The 24,924-nt window shown below is 37.6% G+C and overlaps 2 protein-coding genes across 4 annotated transcripts in view; one reads left to right on the top strand and one right to left on the bottom strand.

Moving 5' to 3' along the window:
* Positions 1-17,426, top strand: part of LOC112143073 (rho GTPase-activating protein 26) — a 62,927-nt gene extending 45,501 nt beyond the window's left edge. For both annotated transcript variants that reach the window (XM_024266830.2, XM_024266829.2), the window contains exons 16-24: positions 113-171; positions 5,397-5,502; positions 7,893-8,052; positions 9,096-9,240; positions 9,320-9,482; positions 13,047-13,082; positions 13,408-13,518; positions 14,432-14,523; positions 16,036-17,426. In XM_024266830.2, coding sequence (XP_024122598.1) covers positions 113-171; positions 5,397-5,502; positions 7,893-8,052; positions 9,096-9,240; positions 9,320-9,482; positions 13,047-13,082; positions 13,408-13,518; positions 14,432-14,523; positions 16,036-16,127 — 964 coding nt within the window. In that variant the 3' untranslated portion in view covers positions 16,128-17,426. The remainder of the gene's footprint in view (positions 1-112; positions 172-5,396; positions 5,503-7,892; positions 8,053-9,095; positions 9,241-9,319; positions 9,483-13,046; positions 13,083-13,407; positions 13,519-14,431; positions 14,524-16,035) is intronic.
* A 1,658-nt stretch (positions 17,427-19,084) lies between these two features.
* Positions 19,085-24,924, bottom strand: part of LOC112143072 (glucocorticoid receptor) — a 49,041-nt gene continuing 43,201 nt past the window's right edge. For both annotated transcript variants that reach the window (XM_024266826.2, XM_024266828.2), the window contains 2 exons: positions 24,010-24,167; positions 19,085-22,367 (listed from right to left, as the gene is read on the bottom strand). In XM_024266826.2, the coding sequence (XP_024122594.1) occupies positions 22,215-22,367; positions 24,010-24,167 (311 nt within the window). In that variant the 3' untranslated portion in view covers positions 19,085-22,214. The remainder of the gene's footprint in view (positions 22,368-24,009; positions 24,168-24,924) is intronic.

Here is a 24,924-nt window from a genome sequence, read left to right as displayed (position 1 = left end):
TTCACACAGACATGTTCACACGCTTCCATGAACCCGAGCGGTGCTGCAGACGCAGCAATCATTTATGCGAATATTTGCAAAGTGTCCAAATCTCTTCTTTTTGTGCTTGCAGAGTGCTGCCTGCACCTCTCATGACCTACCAGTACCAGAGGAGCTTCATCAAAGCTGCCAGTGAGTCATCTCATTTGCTTCTCAAATGATCACTGTGGACATAAAGAGTCAAACATCTAAACCAGTTCAATTAAAAAAGTATAATTGTTGATCATTTTTAATTGAGCCACTTCCTGCTCAAAAGAGGTAGCCTAAAACAAGGAAAATTGTAAGGAGAAAATTACTGGAAAGTAGTGGAATTATCCGTCTATGCAGCAAGAAATTTTAACATATTGTTTTAAGATGTTAAAATTTAGAAACAAGGAGTTTTACAAGTATTGAAAATGGAAAAATAAGTGAAAAAAGTTGTTTTACTGCTCAAAAGTTAATTTTTTATTGCCCAATGCAATGTTTTTTTACCAGTTCTACGCAAATAGTTTGTATTTTATGAGTTTTTATGTGCCTAATTATAGTTTATTTTGATTACAGTAAAAAAACAAAACTGGTGTAATAAATGTAAATGACTCATTTTAGAACAAAATGGAACAAAATGAGAATACGATCTTAGTATACCTTAGTCTATCTTAATAAATCTTCATAAAATCTAAAACTAGCATTTATTATTAGAACATAAACCTAAATGTTTGTTTTTAAACATTGAAAATTAATGCCAGTCTAACTTGCCAACATTTATTGAACGTCCTTAAAATAGAACCTAAAATTACAGTGCAATTTGTGTCACTTAAATCACATTTTTTGTCAGGATCTGGAGCAAAATGATTTTGACTCATTTTGATATTATTAAATTAATGATTTTTAGCTCTTAGTGACACAAAAAATATCTATTGCTGTGCAGATTTTGGGAAAATTTGGAAAGTTGTAGAGCAAAGATAAGCTAAAGCAACTTAAAACGTGGTAAAATATCTTGCATTTAAAAAAAAAGAACATTTTTGCAATTATTAAGTAATTTGTTGTGTTTTAAGAGGCAGAAATGTATTAATTTAACAAAAATACAAGTGTGTTAATGGTCTGGGACCACTGATTGATGTTAATGTGTGTCGTCTTTAAGCACACACACATTAAACGTGAAGGTAAAAACCTGCTCAGCTGATCTCAATGCGAGTCGGACGCAGTTTCGCACCAGATGACGGCTGCACCGTATTTTACAGCCGCCTTGTGGGCGTGGCTCAGTCCACATTCATTTCATTTTTAAAATGAGAGAGAAAAAAAAAGAAAAAAGCTCCTTCAGCTGTTTTGAAGATAAATCACACAAACACTTTACAGTCGACGGTTTTCTCTTCTCATGGCTGCTAGGCTACAGAAAAAGCACAAACAAACCGCATCATGAACCCTCGGCCTTTCATCAGAAATCATCAGTGGAGCTTTTTTGTCCCTTTTGGGCAATTTGTTTTTTTTTATAAATTTAGTTCAGTTTTTGTTGTACGAGTATTTTATTGTGAAGTGATGCATAGACCTGTTTACGTGTTTTGCCTTTAGCTAATTCTCAGCACAGCCGAGCTGCAATGGCTCCATTCACAGCAGGTCTAATTAGAGAAAATATGAAGGAAGTATTTTTTATGTGTTTGTGTGTGTTGGGAGGGAGGACCGTTGAAGATAGGTCAGCCAAGATAACCGGTTTCAGTCAAACTTGAACCTGTCACGCTATGCTTACAACCCTTTGTAACTTTTAATAGCAAATATTATAATTGCTCGACCGTCTGTCTGCCTTTAGCAGCTTTTTTTTTCTTGATCTTTCCCAGAGTCAAATGTCTCTGCTCCCTGTTTCCCTCCTGGATCTCGTCAATTTCTGGTAACGCTGCATTTGCGTGTCGTGCATCTGCGCGCGAGTGCGCATGTGTAAGAATGCATCGCTGTGCGTGTCTTCATCGAGTTTGCAGACCCGGCAGTGTGTTACGAGGACAGTGTCCCGGTCTGAACTCCTCCATTCAGCCACTCCCCTCTTTCTTCCCCCTCTTTCATATTTTTTTCCTGCTCCTCCCCATCGCCGAGATCATCTTCCACCTTCTCAAATTTTGCTTCTTTTCACACTAATCCAGCTTGGTTTATCCAGTCAGGTTTAAAGCAAGCTAATGAAGAGAAGCCAAAAGCACATTAGGAAGTGCTGTGGGAACCGGGTGGGCACTGGAGAAAGACATGGGAAGGAGTTGCCTTTAGGGAACTGCCTTTAGGGATTTTTATTTATGACAAAATAAACTAGGTGTTGACAACTTCTTTTTTTTTTCAAACAAAATTTCTAGTCCTGTGTGTAAAAAAAAAAATCCTTAATCTGAATTTTTCATAGTTTGGGACTGACTTCTGCCTTTGCTGTGTGCATGATGTCATGCTCTAGTTTTCTCCCTCTGTATCTGTGAAGAGGAACTTACATTATTTATACACATCTGACCGCATCTTTTTTAGCCTCCCTCCTACCCTGACGATACCTCAGTCACAGTAACTTAACGCCTCTGTGGGAAAACTTTTTAATCCATAGCTCAAGTTTTCTTTCACTTTCTTTAAATAATAACCAGAGCTGACTCAAAACCTCGAAGCAGCTGAAAGAACACTTTTTTTTAATGCTTTTTCGTCTTTTAATTTTGTTTTGAGCACATTTAATTGGTTGCATGTGAAAGTCAGTGACATTAAATTAATGTTGAATATTTAAAAGTAATGCATGTTTGCTTTATTTTTACATTTAATAAAAAAAATCCAAGAAAAATAAACTTTTTTAAGCATCGAGTATTTCAATTCTGCATTTCAGAGTTGGCAGGAGTGTTTTTGCACAAAAATAGTAAAATATTTTTACATTTTTTAGCTACAATTTTCAAAGAGCATACTGTTTAAAGCTCATACTAAACACATTTTCTACAACTAGGAAAGTATTTTTTATGACAACCCTGCTCTGCTTAAATAAAAACGTGGATAGCTTCTTTTTGTTTTCCTCTTGAACTCGGTCTCTTCAGCTCTTCTTTTCTGGAAACGTTCGATTTATGTAATGCGTGTAGGTGTTTGATTAAGGTCATGCGGATGTGCTTTGCCGTGCGCGTAAAGTGGTGGGCACAGCGGGAGGGCGCACAGAGAACCAAGAGTGTGTGTGTGGAGACGCGCGGGGGTGCAGAGGCTGGTGCAGCGTTTCTCCTCTTTCTCTGCGCCACTGTTTGCAGCAGTTGCCATCTGTCTCCGGGCATGTGTTGGATGCACGTGAGTGTTTACAGCTAAGGACTTGCTAATGCGTGCGTGTGTGTGGGAAGTGTGTGCGGCTGCGATGGCTGCAGGTGAATTGCCCAGCACTGACAGCCAGCTCCTGAGGGCTGATCAACTTTGATTGATCTGTCATCCCCCACTGACTTAATATAGCAATGTGTTAACAAGAGATCTGTCTTCCCTTCTGTCCTGTGACATATTGAGCACCCCCCACCACAACCACCACTACTTTACAGCAGCTGTAAACATTCACTAGCTTATATTTCTACATTTGAACAAAAAAAAACAGGTAGCAGAAGTGATCACAGAAACACTTTCAAATTCTCCTCCTTCAGAGAAATTTAAAAATGCCAACAAAGCATGTGCTGTTTTGTCCTTGCATGTTTCCTTTCTGACTCCTTTATCCTGTTTGACATTTAAAACCCACAAATCCCCCCGCCTTTTTAATTTTCTTTTCATGCAGAGTTCTCTAGCAGCTGTGCCTGACTCAGAAACACTGAGCTGCAAAAATGGATTAAAATTCACCTATTTTTAAAGTAAAGTTAAAGTCAACTTTTCACACTGCAAAAACAGGCCCTTTAGAAATAAGTCAAAAATGTTTGACTGATTTTCTTTAAATAGGCAAAAAAAATGCTTATAGTGAAAGAAAAGTTATGTTAACATGAATATTTGTATTAATAATCCCTTGTGCTCTCGTATGGGGTCCAAATGACCCCACAAAGGTAGACAGGATTTTATGTCTGCCATGGACACCAGTGAAGATAAAAAATCCCTAAATGCACTGTTTTGTGGGGTCAGGATGACCCCACTTTTAATGTGCCAAGGATAGCACAAGGGTTACGAAAACAGGTTTTCCCAAAATAAGATTATCTTGCTATTAAAAAACTTTCTTGTTAAGAAAATAAGTAATTTTTTCTTGAAACAAGGGTCAGTTTTTGCAGTGCACGTATTTTAAAAACATGTCCAGTATTCTTTTAGTTATGATTATACTGTTTTTAGCCATTTCTTTTATTTAATTGTCGTTTTATGATTTTTTTTTCCTGAACTTCAGTAGTTCATTCGAAATTTCCCTTTGAGTTTTGGGAGGAACTGTTGATGTGGAGTAAGCCCGCCCCCACTTCCTGTCACCCATGTGTTCACACGCACTCCTGCTATCTCACAGCCCCTCACAAACCTAAACCTAATTCACATCAATTTAAATAAAGAAATAATCACAAATTCCATTTTGTGCTTAATTATCTGTAAGAATCATGAGAAAAATGCCACAAGAACATGTTAAAAACACGATTTTCATCTTTAAATTCCTGTCAACTGTCGCACACCACAGTGTGAAAATGTCTCTCTACATTTGACCCATCCCTAAATGGGGGTGGAGTCCTATTTTTAGAGTTTTTAACACGACCTAACTGTGGTTTCAAACCCACAATCTTCCGATCTCTGGTGGACCCTCTCCTACTTACCACTGAGCTGCTGTACTATTGCAAATGTGTGCAGCATCAAAAGGTGGATGAACTGATGCTACACTAAACCTTTAAGTGCCATTATGGTGTTCTGGGATTTTAAACAAGGCAGGTTTTATTTCTAGGGCTTTTTCTTTTCTTTGGTGCTGGCAAAACATTTTTTCTCCCATGCTGCCTATTATTACACCCAGCCCCTTTTATCACCGCCTGCATGAAGCGCTCCACTGGAGTGAGAGGCTGCTGCATATTCTTTGTCCGATGCACTTCACAGCATCCATTAGGCGGGCATTATGCACATCTGCCAAACAGAGTTGCAATAATTAACAGAAAAGTTGGAAAGAGTAGGAGTTTTTGGGAGAAAGTAACTTTTTTAGTTTCGATTTTGATTGTTTTAGCTTTAGATTTTCTTTTATAAATTATGAAAGGAACAAAAAGCAATGGTATATATTTTAAAAACTGACATGTTTATTTCAAAACTTTGCTAAAAGTTGCATCTCTGCCTTAAGGTCTTTTAATCTAGCTTTATTCGCTGTTTATGTAAAATCAGTTTTGGATTCCACTTCTCGGACTTATCCATGAGCAATGTAGTGGTTTCTGGTTTTTCGATTACCTCTATTCCACCTTTTTTTTTCTGAATTTGCTCAGAAATGGACAACCCAGAGGCCAGAGTGACGGAGATCCACGCTCTCGTGCACCGGCTTCCTGAGAAGAACAGGCAGATGCTGGAACTGCTGGTGAAGCACCTCGCAAAGTAAGTGGCAATGGCTCAAACTAAACTACAAAACTTTAAAACATTATTCTTAGATCAAGGTGTTGCATGTAAATTGACTTGCAGCACGTTTCAAATTCCCCCCCTCCCTTTCTTTTTTTAAATATTGCTGCAGTTTAATACCTCTTGATTGCATTGGCCATCAGTCCCTGCACAGGATTAGTGCTCAGCGTAATCCCATGACTACACAGATTGACACACTGCACTGAAAATAGAAACCCAGCAACCACCGAGCTGAACCTGTTTCCCCACTTACCTCTAGAATGCTGAGGATTTACTGGTCAGGTGCAAGTTTTGGAAGCGATTTCAAGGAGTTCAAAAAAATGATTGTGGCCACAGAAAGGAAAGACTTATTAAAAAAAATCCTTAAAATCTGGGTTAAAACTAAACTGCAATTTTTAAAATCTAAAGTTTTTCAATCTTTTTTTATTTCTCTGTAAATTGAAACACAATTTCATAAGAATGCACTTCGTCAAAGCGGCCCAGATAAGATAGATTCAGATTTGAGATAAGTTTTACCAAATCAATTTCTATGGTGAACGTAATTTTTGTGTTGTAAAACAACTGAAATATAAACTTTTAACATTATAGCTACCCTTAAATCTGTTTTTTCTTCAAAGTACAACATTTTGACATCCTCTATCGCACACAGTTCCACTTTGGTTTGTTTTATCTTGAAGGAATTTTTAAGACTTCCTGATTTTTGCAGCTCAAAGGCAAACCGAAGCAGAACACGACCCCGTTGGCTTTTGTGTAATTATTTATGAAAAGCCTGGGAGAGGTATTCTGTATTCAGTCTAAACCTGCATCTAAGCCCCGTGGCTTTATCGGGCTCTTCTGGAGCAGCAGCACGATTCAAAGCGTGATAAAGAAGCTGTAAGCAATATTTACTCTACAGCAGAATATAGCACACAGGAGGTCACGCATATTTACCTGGGTTTAGTGGATTACACGTCCAGGTGGCCGTTATCAACATCTCATTGATGAGGGCTTTAGTTCTGTCTCTGCAGCACAATGAATTATTTACTCGGAGGTTCTGCTCAGTTACTGGTTTATTCTAGTAGATATTGGTCTGGATTTTATATATAATAATCTACGATTATATAGTGAAACATAAAAGCTTTATTAAGAGTTTATGGGTCATTCTGGAGTCATTCCAGATGGTGCTAAAAGCATAAGGTGTTCACACAAGACAAGTAGGAAGGGGTTCTTTGTCTTCTTTTTGTACCGTTTCCATGTCCGCCTCCCACAGTTGGAAGAGGCTCGGTGATGTCAAATCTCCCTCCAGGCTTTTTCTTTTACGAAAGACTTGGTGTCACATTCCCGTTATTATTAAACTCTCCTTCATGATCAGTTTTCAATCAGTTGGCACTTCTAGGAATTTGTAGGGACGCCATTCATACATCACAACCATATTCATAGAAGTTCAACCTGGTTTAACTTTCGCTGTGCGCTCAATAAACGCGTGTTTTGTATGTAGAGCCTGAAAATGGTGGTAAATGTTGCGTAGCGTTGATTGAAGCTTGAAATGTGCACATACGCATATTTACGTATGTCCGAATTCATTCACTACATAGAGCTTTTTATAGTGCATTCACCGTTTTGTAGTGCTGTCCGAATCTACTATTACAAAATCGAATGCCCTACAAATTTCCCAGAGGTCTTTGCGAAAAACCAGTGTGCATTGATGCTCACTGCATTGGCTAATGTAGACCACAATGCATTGCAGTCAAATAGTTTTTGCCAAAAAAAGTTTTTGAATGTAATTTCTTTTAACAAACTACCCACATTTTCAACGTCAGAACATAGTAGATTCATAAATAGACGTCATAAATTGTTGGTATTGATTAGATTTTCTCTGAAATTAGTGACATAATTTCTGCCATTAAAAAAAAAAAACATAGTAAGCACAATGTCCAAATTTCTTTCAAAATCCAGGGCTCTATGTAGTCCTGCACTATTACTTTTTTATTATTTTGGGATTAGGGTGGGAATTCTGACTTGGCCATAGAGTTTTCGTTGAAAGTGGTTGCTTGAACACTCGTTGCAGAGGGCGTGTGAACGTAGCTTCAGAGAGGTGGCATCCTGAAATAGAGTAGATTTGCTGTGACTTTTTGCAGGAAAAAAGCATGAATTCACCTTTTTATTTAGGGTTTTCACAAACTGACATTTCTTATCTGATTAACTCATCATTTTGTGTCTTTCTGCCAATAAAAAGCAGCAACATTCTTAAGCAAATGTGTTGTTGTAGACAAAATTGTACCCACTTTCATATTTGAAAACTTGTTTTTCTTTTAATGGCTTTCTGAAACGCTTCATCCCTTTACGATAAACGGTTTCATAAAAAGTCATTTCTATTTGGCTCTCCACAGTGTGGCCAGTCACCACCATCAGAACCTGATGACCATCGCCAACCTGGGTGTGGTTTTTGGACCGACGTTACTCCGCCCCCAGGAGGAGACGGTGGCCGCCATCATGGACATCAAGTTCCAGAACATCGTCGTGGAAATCCTCATAGAGCACCACGAGAGGGTGAGAGGCGGGGCAACCGGCGGCCTCTGCGGCCCAGCTGAAGATTAAACAAACCCTTTGACTTCTCCGTAGAGATTAACTCTTGAGTGATTGCACATTAAACTATATTAAACGCACGCGGCCCATTTATAGATGAACACATTAGCGGCATACACTTGATATACATTCCAAAGCCACTTTTCCCTTTAGATCTAAGCGGCTTAGTGGAAGGCCAAGCTGCTTACAGATGTCACCATGGCAACCGTTGGTCTGTACGAGACCCTGGTGTTGTGCACATTTCAGTCTGTGGGTGGAATAAACATGCAGACACATGTGTCAGACCAGTGTTCTGCTCATGCATAGATTTACACATTAGCAGATGAAGTAAGTGCTGAAAGGATGACGAACGTGAATGTCGCTTTTTACTATCCCCATTTCCAGTCATTTGAGTGTTTTTCTGATGCTGTTGTGCTTTTTGCAGCTTTGAAATACAAATTATTTAGATATAAAGCAGGAACAATTCAGAAAACAAAATATTTGAAGGAAAATAAACTGAAGTAGATCAATTTTACTGTTTTCTAAATGTTACATACATTTATTTATTCCTATTGAAATATGTTTCTCTTTTTCTTTCACATATTTTACTTTAGTCAAACAACTTTAATGGTTAGTTTTAAGACCCACTCCAATGAAAATCGTGTTTCTAACACATTCTGTTGGCATTTTTTTCTCATGATGGAGGACATGTTGCATGAAAATTAAGATTAATTTAACATTTATGAGTATTTATTTATTCAAATCATCATGAATCAGGAGCAGACCAAAAAATCAGTTTGAAAAAGAATGTATTTGTTACATAGAAAATATGCTGGGCAGACCATAACTAAGAGGACACTCTGCAGAAACTATGTCCTAGAAAAAGACACAAGCTTTTTAATATTGGTTAAAAGTGATATAATCATAACTAAAAGACCACCTGAAATAGATCAAAAGATGACTGGAGTGTCCTAAGCGTAAAGAGATGCTCCACAGAATTCCTGAAATCACCTCCATCTTTTCCTCAGATATTCCGGGACATCCCAAATTCTGCAGGCGGTCCAAACAACATGCAGTCTAACCAATCTAGGAGAAGAAGCACAGAGAATAAAGCGCCATCCTGTAGTGAAAGACCTCTCACTCTGTTCCACACACCAACACACTCCCAGAAAGGTACGAACACATGTTCAACACCCGAAATGAAATGTTGGAGTGATTAAAAAAACTTTAAAACTTTTCTTTAAACGTGTAGGTGAAAAGAGGAACAGTGTTGCTGACGTGCAGAACTCCACCAACTGTAACAGCAGCAGCAGTAGCAGCAGCAGCGGCGGCGGCAGCCACAGTCAAACCCCCAGACACAGCCTGACCAGCAACGACGGCGAGCCGGACGGGCGGCAGACCCGACCCAGCTCGCTGTGAGTCCCCACAAATTTGCGAATCGGAAATGTTAATTAAGTTCTTTTTTTATCTAAAAAAAATAATAATAAATTTTAGATGTTTACTTCATTTCTACCATTCCTTGTTTTTTTTTTGTTTGTTTTTTTTTAATCCATATTTGCCTAAACATCAATTTATCTCTCTCTATATATTTTGCTGCTAAACCTAAAATCACATTAAAATTTAAATAATACAAGAAGGCAAATTTAAGCCTTCCTGATCACTTTTTGGTTCAAACAATATGATTATTATTATGAAAAAATAAAATAAAGGGATAAAATAAAGTTTAAAAGTGAATAAATGTGTTCAGTTTTGACCCAAAAAAGACGGATAGCTGTCTCTGAAGAGTATTTATACTCATACCGACCGGTTTGACTCATTTGTTTATATTTTCTTCTCTCACTTTAGAAAATCACAAGGTTGGGGGATGAGCTTTAAAAAATAGATAGAGACTAAGGTAAAGATGAAATGCAAAAATGTAACAAAAGGCTTTAGTCGATATGCATCTCAGAGAGGGGAAAGAATGTAAACGCTTGCTTCTTTTTTTAGACGCTTTTCTCTTCTGCTTAAAAAAAACCTACTTTTAAACAATCATCAAATCAGTTTGGAAGAATTTACATCACTCCTCTAGAATGCATGCTGGAAATAAAAAATTGTATTTATTTAAACATTTATTTTCATAGCTTTAGTTATTTCTAATTAATTATTAGGTTTTCTCTCAACTTTTCTATTTAAAATGTCATTAAAAAATGTTTTTTTATTGTATTTTATCACTAAACTCAAAAATAAATGACAATATTTAATGATTTTTGTGACATTTGACAGAAAACGTTTTTCTTTGACCAGCAAATGTTCATCAGGTAATGCTCACAAAAGGTCGGCGCCCGCATGGAGGTGTTGTGCAAACACAGAGGAGCCATTCATATTCAACAGTGCAGAAAATGCAGAAAAGCACGTTTCTCTTTGTTCGCTCTCTGAGTCACATTAAAGACTCGTACACGGATTGTGGAGGAATAAGTGTCAGTCGTAGTGCATGTCTGAGATGACATGGCAAATCTGAGATGACATGGCATATTTGAAGGCATTTCCATTTCCATTGCTTGTATGTCACATGAATTTGTCTTTCTGTAAAATCTGAAGAGTTGTTTATTTATGAGGCTTGTGTTTTATGCTTAGACAAGAAAGAACCTAAAATAACTAAGAAGATAGTTGTTTTTTTAATTAAATTAATCTGCTGAGTGATTTACAGCCACAGAAATCACATAACACTTTCAGGAAAGCTGTTGGTATTATGTTGTAATCTGACTCTTCCTCCGTGAACAAAATCCTGAAAATTATCTCTTAAAACAAGAAAACGTTCAAAAATAAAAAAAAACGTTTTATTTTTATTAAGGATCCTTAACTGTTGGTAACAAGTAAAACTCTATTTTAATTGACTGGAAAATAAAAACTCTAAACCGAAAAAAAAAAAAAGCTAGATTAGAAAGACTTTACCTTGAAAACATTGATAAAACGCTATAACATAAAAGTCACATCTTTATTGAAAAAAAAAAAAAAAACAACTGCTTTGGAGGCCAAAATGTCCTGAAAGGGTGATCGAATATCCCCGTGTAAGGTTGAGATGATAAAAGGTCACCAAAATGGAAATGCCAGCCTTCATCCTCATCACAGAGGGGCCAAAGTTAGAGCCAGGGCCTTCTCGGGACCCAAACTACCCTGAAGCAAATGATATTTAGCATTTATAAGTATATATAGTTCCCGCTTCATTTTGTTGTGGTTGTTTTCTGATGAAAACTATTAGGAAAAAGGCACCAGTTTAAATAAATACAAAACTTTTTCATTAACATTAAGTTTTACTTTCAAAATAAAAGTCATATAAAGTTAAAATGAAGGGTATCATTACTAGATGAGTCATAGATTTAAAATGACGCTTTACCAGATTGAGTTTTTCCATATTTTTTCTTCTATATCTCTAAAATAACACAGTCCTCCTTCAGTTATGCATTTTTCATTGACAATCATCATTTGACTGAAAGTGCTCATAAATCCTTCATGACGGGGAAATGTTGCTGACATGGAATAATTAAAAATAAGAGTTTAAATTGTAAACATTTTTTATTTTTATTTCAAAATTTGCGTGAAGATATATATATATATATATATATATATATATAAAAAAAGGACCAAAGGAATATTCAGTGGGAAAAAAGGAGCATATGGTTTGCCTGCATGTGGTCCTTATAACAGCAGTTTGTTTTTGGATTGTGAACTAATGAATTATTACACACACATTTTCTGCACGTGCAGCATTAAATCTGGACACCTCCCAGCAGGGAGTTTTGTTTTCCACTTTGGATTGAGTTCAATTTATCATCACTATAAGTGGGTACAAATCTTTTTTTTTTTATTCCTTATTGGTTTAAAATAACCTCAATTTACTGCATTTGAATTCATAAAGTGACATTTATTCCACATCCTCTTAGACTTAAAACCAGTTTTTAAAATAATTAGTCAGCATTTTATTTATTTATTTTTTCTTTTAGTCTAAAATAACATATTTTTTAGCTGCATTCCTGCAACAAAATTCATTGGTTATGAGGAGAGATCTTTTTAAAGGCTAATTGATTTACTCAAGCAGTCTCCTGTTATTTCTAACAGCCTCTTCTGAATCTTGATGATGCAGACAAATGGATGAACAATAACAGACCCCTCGCTGGCACAAAAGCTTTTAAAGCCCAGGAACAACACCCTCATTACACGCAGAACATCATGTTTTTAGCTTGAATCCCACGATCCAGTGCAGCTCGGCTGCAGGAATCCGTGCTGCGGCGAAAAGATGAACGCCACTTTTCCTGACGATTGTGTAAATAATCCACATTACGCAATTCATGAAAGCACATTTCACAACAAAAGCTGGGATTAGTCGGATGAAATGACAGATTTACTCAAACGTTAGTTTTGTTTGCAGAAGCCTGCTGAGGATGAGGTATAAAAGTACCGGAAAACTCTGTTTAGATTTGATCAAAGTGCATTTCTGGGCCAATTCTATGAAGTAGTATTTAGTTTTTTTGTGCTTTTATCCGACTACAAACCTCCTTTAGTATTCATGACTAACTACGGGAATTAAATAGATTAATGCAATTTTGATTTATTTTCTAATAAAAATCTCATTTTTAATTATTCAACACATTTTTACCCAAAAAGACATTTTTGGTCATGAAAAACAGTTTTTACCAAACTATTGATTTGAACTTAAGACTTTTATTGACAAAATTTTGATTTCCGGTCATATAACCCAGAAAATTTGTTTTTATTTGTTTGACAAAGTACAAGAAAATGTTTTAATAGAAAATAGATAATGGAAAGTGCATTACATTTTGCAGGTGATGTCATTTCAAATATCAGTAATTGATTTTGAGATGAAAAATATCTTTTGTGCTTCTGTGATAGTTTGATTTTTTTTTTAAATGTATTAAAACTTTAATTTTGATTTAGTTCTTATGTTATTGTCTAATAAAACAAATTTTATTGTTTATTCTCAGACTGAATCCTAAAAGTCGAGGAAGCATACCCACCAGGTGAGAACAAACGTGTTGGTTTGAAGTCATTCCTACAGAGCCTCTAAAGGGACATTGAAGTAAAAAATAAAATGCTATTTCTGGTTACTATCTGGTATGCACCAGATAGTTACTAAAAAATAAAAAATAAACTTTTTACTTCTCTAAACCTTTCTTTTCCTGGTTACTATCTGGTGAGCACCAGTTAGTGTAACCAGAATTTTTTTTTTTTTACTTTAATTTATAGAAAAAAAACATTTATTTATTTATTTTTAACTTAAATGTCCCTTTAGGGGCTCCGTACATTCCTTGTGTTCTTTTATGACTCTGTGAATGTGTCCACCAGCGCGACGACTCCCAGTCCCACCTCGCCGCGTTCTCCCTCTTGGCCCATGTTCTCCGCCCCGTCCAGTCCACATCCAGTGTCCTCCGCCTCCAGTGACTCCTCCCCTGTCAGGTTTGGTGCTCCAATGTTACAGTTTTTTACAGAACGATTCGTAAAATCAACTCCACCCTGAGACGGGTTTTCAAATGGGAATGAAGAACAATGGTAGCAGCTCTTCTGGATCAGCGTGCTGTTATTTTCTAAAGCACCTCTTCAGAGCTCAGCTTGACTCATCTCCACCCCGCAGTTTTCTCGCATTTGTCATACAGGATGCAGACTCGGATTTTCCTCGTTAAAGGAAATCCAACTGCCAAAGTAAATGGCCTCAGTGGAGCAACAGTGTCTTTAGGACTTTTAAACTGAGGTTAGACAATAATTTGACCTAAAAGACCCACTCTGATCATATTTTTGCTAGTTTGAAAGCATTCCCAGTAGTCTTGTAATTATAATTAAGCGGTTTTTAGCCAAAATCTAAAAAAAAGATAATCGGCGACGCTCTCCCGCTAACTTACAGAACTTCAAACCACCAAGCTAACAGTACAAAAATGGCGAGCAATATTTGAGCTATCCAGTCGTACAGATGCCAGCTCAGACGAAGACGTACATGGATTTATTTGCCTATAAGTGAATCCATCAGAACTGAGCAAAGCAGCATTTTTTATTTGCTTCTGATTCACAACGATTTGAATAAAGAAATACTCAGAAATGCAGTTCTAAGCTTAATTTTTTATTATGTCATCAGATAAATTCCTCAGAGTTCTCTGCTGTTTGAAGGCTTAAAGCTGACCTGCTTCACAGTTGGAACCTAAAATAGAATTTAAAGAAGGAAATATGAAGAACAGTAGATATGCTATGAGTTCAAAATGACAATAAAAGTTTAATTTCAAAAATCAAGTATTTTGTTTAAAATAAACAGCTTTCTTTGTGTAAAAGAAGGAGACAACAGAGGCTCGGATGTCTCACTCTGATTCTTTTTTTCCTCCAGCGTTTCCGGCAGGAAGGCGATCGCGCTTTACGCTTGCAAGGCGGAGCACGAGTCGGAGCTGTCCTTCATTGCTGGGACGGTCTTCATGAACGGTGAGTCAGACTGTGGCCCCGCCAGCCGTTGAGGAGGAAAGAATGCGCGTTGGTGCAGAGAAAGCGATTGTTGTCAAAAACAGTCGGGAACCTGCTTTTCCTTTGGCGGGTCGTTTTTTTTGTCAAAGATTAACAATGCGCTGGTGTAAAATTAGGTCTGCACCGAATGGCTTTCAGCCCAGTTTCCCTAGAACGAAGACTTGTAGAGTCAAGCAGATTCTTGTTTGGGAGCTATTTCTGTCAGACATGAGCAACCGCTGTGCAATGCGCATGAATGCCAACTGAAAGTATTCAGAGCTGACAAGCAGCCAAGAAAAAATCTTCACTTCATTTTGCTTTAAAGGCATTTTTTTTTCTTGGAAATTAACCTAATTTCTTGATCATATTTCCACATGTACGTCATGCATGAGCTTCCTGAACCTTAAACCCCCAGATCTTCAGGTTAGCACCTTTTGGAGAACATTTCATTTCACACTCCTCCCAGACTAACAGTAATTGCAGGGATTTATTCTGACAAACGGTCGGACTCTAAAAAGGGTTCGGCCTCATGAAGACGGAGTTATGTAATGCCAAGCCGTGTCATCTGAGCCCCCGGGGGCAAATTGTGACCCTGGGTACATGTAATCCTCAGAGTGGTATCTGATCACTGCAGTCTTTTCATCGCCAGCCAGGAACGTAACATTCCAGCTGCAGCCGCAGCCTGTCCTAGCGGGTAAACCAGTGCAGTCCGACTGATGATGACCGCTTGTCTGAATTCATCTGGATCCACGCTGGTGTCCACCATGAATGTACGGGGTTCCCTCGCGTACCGCAGGGGCTACGTTCTAAAAATAACCCGCAATAGGTGAAATCCAAGTAGGATTATGGGTGTTTTAATGCTGTAAAACCACTCACTGTATACACTGTTCTCAAACAGACAGGAATACTTGTTTAAACTCGCAAAGTTTTTAGTATTATAGAGTGAAAACAAAGATCTCTCGCACCGGAATTTTATTCAAATCTGACTATTTCATTGGATGTTGTCCCTTTAAGGTGAAATGAATTGTGGTTTGTGCCCGGCTGGAATCCTACAATATTAAGTCTTTCATAGAGCTGTGAAAGAAAAAAACCTGGAGCGAGATTCGGAAGATTTCCACCACTTTGATATTTCCCACCAAGCCTCTTCCTACTGTAGGTGACAAACATGCGCTAGTAAACAGTAGAAAAAGAAAAGAAGAAGAAGCCCCTCCCTGCTCGTCTAGTGTGAACTCAACAAAGATGATTATTTATTTATTTATCTTTGATTTAATGTGAATTTAATGCAAGTTTTCAACCGTTAACACGATCAATGACGTATCATAAAGGTCTTGTGTTTAAGCGTCACCAGCGACTAAGAAGAAATTTATATATTTTTTTGCTTTTGGAAGTTTAATCTTCGACTGTTTCCATAAGTTTTTTACTGACTGAATTACTTAAAATCCAAAATATATATCTTTCACTGTTTTGTTAAATCTTTATTTTTGTTGTTTGTAGTTCACTCATCCAGGGAGCCCGGCTGGCTGGAGGGCACGCTGGACGGTCGCACGGGCCTGATCCCGGAAAACTATGTGGAATTCCTACAGTGAACAAACCCTGGATTTATCTGGATGAAACTGGATAAGATTTTTAAAATAAGGAGTGTTTTGGTTTTTTTTTTTTTTTCTCTCTTTTGGGTTAAATGGGAAGTGAAACTGGAAGTAGAACCACATCAAACGGTCGGGACAGAGCAGGTGATGGAACGGGGAATTGCACTGGGAGGGAAGGAAGGAAAAGCTGTCTTGGGATTTCTGTGGAAGTTTTCCTGAACAATAAGGGAGATCTATTTGTACAAACATTTGACATATTTTTATCTTTTTTTTTGTCTAAATCAGATCTGCACTGCTGCCGCTTTAGCATCGCTTCTCTCTATTAGCAAAACACCCAGAAACAGGATAAATGGGAGCTCGCTTCTTATTGGTTAGTTCACCTCCTCCACGTTGGATTAATTGCTAATCCCTTCGGGAGGAAAGTTAAGCTCTTCAGGCAAACTGACACACCTGGGTTTGGACGTCCAGCTGGATTTGTTGTGGCGCTCAGCAATTCCACGGGACAAGACTCAACCTGGCTGAGCCTGCAGGGTGATTGGGGGGGAGGAGCCAAAGATGGGATGGTCTGGTCAGCAGGCTCCTTTTTTTTCTGTGTTTCAAACTCTCAAAAATAGAAAAAAAAAAAGATAAACAAGTTCATCAAGTAAAGCAGCGTTTTACTGTGACGCACTTATTGTGAAAGGACGATTCTTCCTTTAAATTAAAGCACCTGAAAGCTTTCGACTTTCAGGTTTTAAGGCTTTGCCGTTGCCACTAATAAATAAAAAATACTTCTGAATCTGCAGTTGACGGTTAAAAGTTCATTATCGAACAAAACTTCGGAAATGCAGAAGAAGCCGTTTGTGTGAGAGACGTAAACATATCTACGGTGAACGCCCTCATTCTTTCAACCACTTAGTCAACAATTTTAGTCAAATATCTACCAAAAAAAGTATTTTTGTTGATCTTTTTTAGCATATCAATAAAAAACAAAAAAAGGGCGGGCCTAAATACAAATAAATAAATAAAACAATGTGAAATGAGACTACTTTGTTCATATTTCATCTTATTTATGTTTTTTTTTTTGCAAAGGAGAATCCTGGACTGTTTTCTGTTTGAGGTGTTTATTATATGTGTAAATAAATAACAATTTATGAGGTATACATTTTTTTTAATTATGAAATTTTATATTTTGTATTTCTAGCTTACTAACTTAAGTCTATCTTCGTTGCCAGATTTTTTTGTACTCTTCACAGCCTTAAATGTTCCTGCAGATGTTTGGTGACGGGTTGTGCAGAATTAAAGGGAATCCTCAGAAAAGTTTCTGCCTTTTACCTGGTTTTTTGCTAATCACTTTTCCACAGATTTGTTTTGTTTTCCTTAAATCATCCCAACCTTCCAGCTTAATTGAATAGTTTATGACTGCAGGACAGCAGTGGCTCATAATTCTGGTTAGAGGGGAACACGCTGACGCTTCTGCGGCGGTGGAAGTGACCACACGTTCCACCGCCGTGACGCGCTGCTGCGTTGGGATGTTTTTATTGACCTGTGGACTCCGGGAACTCTCGAAAGGTTAAATTGAAAGCAATAATTCCACAAATCGATCGCTTTAGATTAAGTTTCATCCATCGTGTTCGTTTTTGTCTCAGGAGGTCGATTCTGAATATCGGCGGTGTGTGGCGGTGTAGTGGTTTGCACTGTCACCTCAAGAATATGAAGGCTTTGGTTCAAACCCAGCTTTGTGTGGAGTTTGATTATTCTCCAGTCCAAAACTCCATAGGTGAACTGATGACTCTAAACGGTCCTTTAGGTGTGACAGGCAAACTGTCCAGACGCTGTAGATGTCTAAAAGAGTTGCTGGGTTGAATCCCGTCATCTTGAGAAGGACCCAGCAAAATAAATATAGGAAAAAATAATTTGCTCCATTTCTTGGATGTCATGCTTTCCACAGAAGAGTAAAGTGGAAAAGAACATTTGAAGTGAGGGAGCTTCTAGAGTTTGTCAGCGATGAAGGCTCTAATAATGAACTTCCATACAACCATCTGTGAAGTTACAGAAACCACTTAAATCTGATCAATCCGAGCTGCTGGCCACCAACTTGAGCATTTTCAAGGTTTGGAACCAATTTAATATCAAGTAACATCAAAGAAAATCCTAAATATATTTTAATAAATACAAATAAAACCTTTTAGTTCCTTAAAAACTGTAGTTCAGGACTATATTGTCTTGGATTTTAATGCAATTTAAACCATGCTTTTTTTTATTTCTACAAAATAAAAATCCAAACACATATGAGAATATTATGGACTATTTATGAAACTACTGCGTTCTGATGATGAAATTAAATTAAATTATGTAGTTTTTATATGAAAAACTGTTCAAATGCAATGCATTGTGGTCTATATTCACCTAGTGAGCATCAATTTACACTTTTTTTTTTTTTTTGCAGGGACTTCTGGGTAATTTGAAAAGCTCTACAAAATGTTGTATATAGTGCACTAAATACTAGAGTAGTGAACCAATACATTTAATTTTAGGCTCCTCCCCCTTCCTCTCGCTATGCTCCAGCCCAAACACAAACATTTTCAGGGACTTTTATCTGATTTGAAGATAAATGCCATCAAATTTTCAAAAATAATACATTTCTGTACATGTCTTGTGTTTAAAAAAAAAATATATATATATATATTTTGTTGTAAGAGCATCAAAGCGCTAAAATGAAAAAACGATGTAACATTTACGTTGCAGAACTGACATTTTATATTTTCTATTTAGAGTACAAATTGTTTGAAATATGAATTGCATCTCCATCTTCCCAAGCTGTTGAGATTAACCAAACATTTCTAACCAGATGATCTCATGCTTGACAATAATGAATAATCTCAGTCCTAATTTTAGGCTCGTTGCTCATTTTAAAATAAAACCGCCAACATTTTCCTTCGTTTTTAACCGCCAAAAGAAAAAGGAAACCACTGAAGGGCAGTGTTGAAAACCAGGAAACTTTATTGTGTAAGATGTTTCATCTAAAGAAACTTCTTTTTGAACTTCTGCTTTGAAACATCATCCAACACAAAGATCCATCCGATGAACACACCGATCACGGAGCTCCACAGTCAGATGGGCAAATAGCGACACTGACTACAGAAAAGTGTAAATTGAAACTGGTTTTTGAGGAGCCTCATATTTATACTGTTTTTTTTTTAGTTTTTTTTTTTTATTAACATTGGATTACATCTACATAACTGAAATACAAACAAACAGACGTCAGTGAAAGCCATCGATATATATATTTATCTGTGAAACTTAATTTGCCCTTAACTTTGAGGATATTTGCATTTCTTTTATACAAAACAGACTAATGTGAGGGTAGTGCAATTTCATCATAAGATTTATTTCACACAGATTCAGTTGATTTTCTGTTTTTTTTTTTTTCTTTTTTTCGTTTGTTTTATTCTTCTTTTTAAAGTGACCAGTAAATCCTGACAGCAATATACATGGGATCCAAAGCTAAGACCTTTTACAAAAGACACATTTGAAAGCATACCAGAAGTGCTATACAAAATGTAACCGCGTGATTACTTCGTTTTATTTATTTTGTTTTTTTTACATTTTCCTCTCATCTGCTTTGGTCACTCTTGTATAATGCAAAAAAAAAGAAAGAAAGAAAGAAAAAAACCTCCATTCCTTCCAACCTGCCGTCCCTCCACTCCCCCTCCTCAGAAACACAGTGAGCATTCGTGTTCGGACTCTTAGAATTAACATTAAGTTTCACGAGACAAACATGGTTAACACTTCCTAATGTATTCAGCACGTCTACCTTTATCAAACAACAAACAGAAAGATAAAGAAACTCTCAATGTACAAAAATGATTAGTCATATCAAAGAGGATCAAGCGGATGTATTTAGAATCACAGAAAATAGTTTTTTTTTTTACATCATCATTTCCAAAAGCACTGAAGTTAGTCTATTTCCTGATTTGAAACCTTTTTTTATGTCTATGGCTCTCTGTCTCCCTTTCACAAGGCCTTTAGTTAAACATGTAAAGGACAGAAAAGCTGAGTATATATCTATATATAGATTTATGTAAAAATATGTTCTTTTTTTGTTGTAATAGACACTGCTTGCATTTCACAGGATATGCTATGTACACCATCAGCCATGTAGAAATGAGCTGGGACACGGTCACATCTACACATTTAAAGCTGGTTTTCTGAAGCACCGCCACCTCTGGAGATACATGTAATACTGGATGCGAGTCACCAAAACTAGTTTTTAGCTCAACTTTCTCTGTAAAAAAAAAAAAAAAAAAAGGTCTTCTGGCTGTGAGTCACGACCCTTCAGCACGATTGGCGGATTTAAGAAAAACCATGGCTCTTAATTGAATGGCAGCTTGATGCATTTAGAGTTCGCTATGCTGTTAGCTCTAAGTGAAATACAAATGATGTCTGGTCTCTATGGCAACCTGCTACCTGGTTTGTCAAATGGCTGTCAAGAGTAATAAGTGCTGCAGAGCGAAGAGCTAAAAATCAATACAGTGGCTTTCTTTTTTTTTTTTTTTTTAATTTTGCTGTGCGGAGCTGAAAGGAGGGACGAGGGTGCATCCACGTGCCGGCGTGTTTCGCTGACGCGTGCGCCTTTGGCCATCGTATAAGCTGGTGTGAGCGATTATTCACATTACAAATATACAAAATGCTGCTAAACTTGAGCGGAAAGTAAAGATTATTTTCCGATTTGTGACGTTCTGAGAAAAAAAAAATCTTAAAGCCAAATTACAACTCTTAAATATTTCCAGGGGGGAAAACAAAAAGTAAACACCTGCCTTATTTGGCACTAATGAGACCCTTGTAGTCGAGGTAATCACTCCTGACCTGAGCTTTTGATTCTTGAATCATGGGGACTGAACAAAAGTCCGACCTCACATGCACCTTAGAATAACTAAGACAGCCTGAACGTGCTACCTTTTCAGGTACCTAGTAAGTTTCTCTGTTAAAATGCAGCTAATTAAAGGGCAGTTTCGTGTAAAATAGTTAAAAATTCATCTTCATTCTCGACCTGAATTGGTTTGAAAAACTCCGGAGCGGTTTGGCTGACGAGCTCCGCTCTCCAGAGCTTCCTGAGGAGGGAACAGGGAGTGTCTTCACCCAGAAAAATAAAACCACTTCTCACCATGTCAGCTGTACGATATTTGACCTCTAATAGACTTTCTCCAACAACCAGAACCTGGGTTCAGGTGCTGCTTCTTTAGCTTGAATCTGGTGGCAACTTTGCACTAAAAGGGAGAAAATCGCACGGCTAGCTGAGTCTACTTGTGATTTTTTTCTAAGAGTGAGTGGAGATGCTGAGCTTTCTTCTCCGCTCAAAAGGCCATCATCCTTACACGCAGAACACCGAAATGTCAGCTTCAGGGAAAAACACAAAAAACATGGGGGTTGTGCAGACGGAGAGGAGGGCTAGCTGCAGAACTAAAGGCACTGGTTTTCCCTCGGATGCATCCTGTGTAAACAGTTGGCTGAGCGTGTGAGAGTCTGCTTACGATTCCTGCGTGAATAAATACAGAATATTTGACGTAGAACGAATGATTCCGGTTGCAACACTTCTACCGTCCCGAGTCCAAAAAGAGAGAAAAGGTGCGGCTCTGTCATTCCTTCTGCTGCACTTTTGGGTCTCCTGGAACCCCACGGGAGGTGAAGACTCGCTTTTGGCTGCGCAGGCAGGTCAGGCTGCGCAGGCAGGTGAGGGCGGGTACCACTCGGCTGGATGAGCCTCGGGGAAGTGTGAGTGTTAAGCTCGTGGGAGGGAAAGCTGTTTCTCTGTGCAAACAGCCTAAACTCCGGAGGCGGGGAGAGGAAGAGGCCGACAGACAAAAGGAAAACACCAAATAAATGAGTGAAGCGCTGGAAAAAAAAAATTCAAAAAGACATTCAGGATTCAGCCTTTTTTTTTTTTTTTTTCTTGGCTAGCTGAGAGGACGGGCTCTGAGATCAGGCTGGAGGGGGTGCGGCTGAATTTCCAACAGAGAGCTGGACCAGAGCGACAACAGAGGCAGGTTCAGCGAAGGGGGGGCAAAGGGGGCGGGACTTAAGGCATCGCTTCACAGTTTAAGGCAGTCACTTCTGGTGAAACAGCAGAGCTTTCACTCCGCCGTCTTTGAATTTTGGTATCTGGCTGGTGATGATCTCCGCCAGCATGTCGGGGAATTCCACACTGAGGGTTTTATTCACAAACGTGTAGAAGCAGATCTGCAGGAGACCCTCAACCATCTAGAAGACACAAAACAAACAGAGTTTTTTTTATATTATTTCATTTAATCGGTTTGGTTTTCAGAGCTGTTGGGGAAAAAGTTTAAAAGAGGAGGACTGGAAATCAAGGCCAAAACTAGGATTTGATATTTATCAACACATTTTGATTTGAATTTGATCATGTCTATATTGACCTATAAAATTTGTATTATAACTAGTGACTTTAATTATAAAAAGTTATATTTTTCTAAATTGAACAAGGAATTCTTACTTTGAAAACCAATATCCAGTAGTCTTTAAGCAGTTTTTTGGCAAAATAAAAAAAAAAGTTTCATTTTTTTAAGGCATATTATCTGTAGCTCATCAGAAATACGATTCTCGGTTGTGGGCGGGGCTGTTGGCACAGAAGTTAGCTCTCCAAGCCTTTGTTTACATTCTCTCATGCTAGTTCACAGCCTCTCACAACCTCAAGCTAACATTAGCTTAGCAAAACAACAGCACACATTATTGGAGCTATGCAGCCGTACAGTTTAGAGCCAGACAGCAGCTCAGACGAGGAATAAATCTATTTGTCTGCAAGTGGATCCTTCAAAGATGGAACAGAAAAGGTAGACTTTGGCTCCACCCATTTCAGTAGCTACAACATCAGTCTGAGCATTTTCAAGCATCTGGTTTGTATCTGAATTAAGCAATACTATAAAACTAGTTTTAAACTTTTATATAGGTCCTCTATTATGAGACAATGCTTAAAAATGATTTTTAAAAATCGATTTTAATTAGATTAGCTCATTAAAGACCAACTGAGATCATTTAATTTTAACGTAAAGCGTTCCACTGATAAATACGCCTTTTTTTCCCTATAAAAAAAAACATCCTTTTTCTAGCATATGCTTAGTGTTTTTTTCTACATCACAAATACATTTTTTAAGCTGCATTTTTTTTCCTGCTTCTGTTTCACAATGATTTAAATAAAGAAATATGCAAAAAAATGTTCTTTATCTACAGTATCTCCTCTTTTGTCAACAAAATGCCACAAGAACATGTTGAAAACATTAAGGGAAAAACATTTATAAAAATGGATTTTCTAGGTAAAGATCAACTTGATATCGATTAATCTTATTTATTGTAAATACAGCCAATCCTCTGAAGAAGCTAAAAATAAAAATCAGATTTTAAAATAGTTTAATAGCAGTATTTTAATCAAAATAAGCATTTCTAAACTTATAGCGTTTGTTAATGCATTATTATGGAATTTAAGATTATACAAATTAAATATATTTTAAAAAGTCTCAATTAATCTGGTATAAAAACCAGCATCAAAATAAAAAAAAGCAGCCTTCTTGAAAAAGAAGAAGATGTGTGACGTGTGAACGCAGCATGGGAACGTTTACATGCAATAAACTGTTTGTGAGACTTTGATTATTTCATTAGGATAATGTCAACACTAAGAGGGCCGGACATTGAATCAAAGCTGAAAACAGAAGATGCTCAGAAATATTAGAAATGACAGGAAAATGTTGAATTTCTGTGGTCATTAACTCCTCCATAAGATTATAAACTGATCATAATAGCTGAAAATGAATTGTATCTGTTTATCTTTAAAGAAAAGTGACTTTATTTTTGGAGATTGGATTAAAAAGATCTGAAAGTGAAACGCGCTGACCTCCTGCATGGAATCCAGTAGCTTAGTTAGCTGGTAGAATCGCTGCCAGTTCTGACTGGCGTTCTCCTCCCTCTTGACAATGGCTTTTCCCAGCTCCTTGATGTACGCCATCCGGATCTCGTCGAACACGGCCTGGCTCTTCAGGCCGTCTTTCGGCACTGCGCAGAAAAAGAAAAACAACAGATCAGGGGAAACATCTGTGGGCAACATGGCCGCCGATGATCAGGTCATCGGCACGGTTAGCAAGAAATACGAGACTTCAACTAATCCGTGAAGATTTCAAACATCACTCAGACTTACAGGAAATAAAAATAGAGATGGATTTCCCAAATCAAAACAGCATAATTCATGCTTTTCCAAACGGATCAACAGGTCAAAGTGCAAACTCTTGTTTGCTTGGAGAGTATTGAGTAACTTCAATGTGTTTTTCTATCTATAATCCACTTGTTTTAAACAGAATTGTTTCATTTTCCTAAAGTTTCCAACCTAAACAGATTTAACTCCTGACATAAAACGACTTTTGTTTGATCACCTGCAAGATAAAAATCTTTTTTCATGCGTTTAGTTTCTTCTTTCTGCTCTGCAGAGGACATTACTGCGGCCATTTATCTTATGCACTTCATATTTTTGCTGAAAGTAATCAGTAATTGACACGATTAAAACTTCATTTAAAACATAATTCATGGAACCACAATAAGGAAACCTTGAGGGTGCTGGATAAACACACGGAAGCACACATGAGCGGATTGCTGCAGGCAGTGGAAAATAAACCGCGAGGATGATCTGCAGCTGAGGAGCAGCTTGACTTTCTGTGGTCTGGACGCAAACCCACAAGGAGCAGCGAATATCTGCGCACACTTAAGTCAAACGCAGGAATGTTTGTCAGGAGCATTTCTACTCTGCAGAGCGAGTTCG

The sequence above is a fragment of the Oryzias melastigma genome, linkage group LG14 (assembly GCF_002922805.2).
Source record: "Oryzias melastigma strain HK-1 linkage group LG14, ASM292280v2, whole genome shotgun sequence".
Classification (NCBI taxonomy): Eukaryota; Metazoa; Chordata; class Actinopteri; order Beloniformes; family Adrianichthyidae; genus Oryzias; species Oryzias melastigma.
The sequence above is the reverse complement of the archived record's forward strand: the minus strand, read 5'-3'. Positions and strand labels throughout refer to the sequence as shown.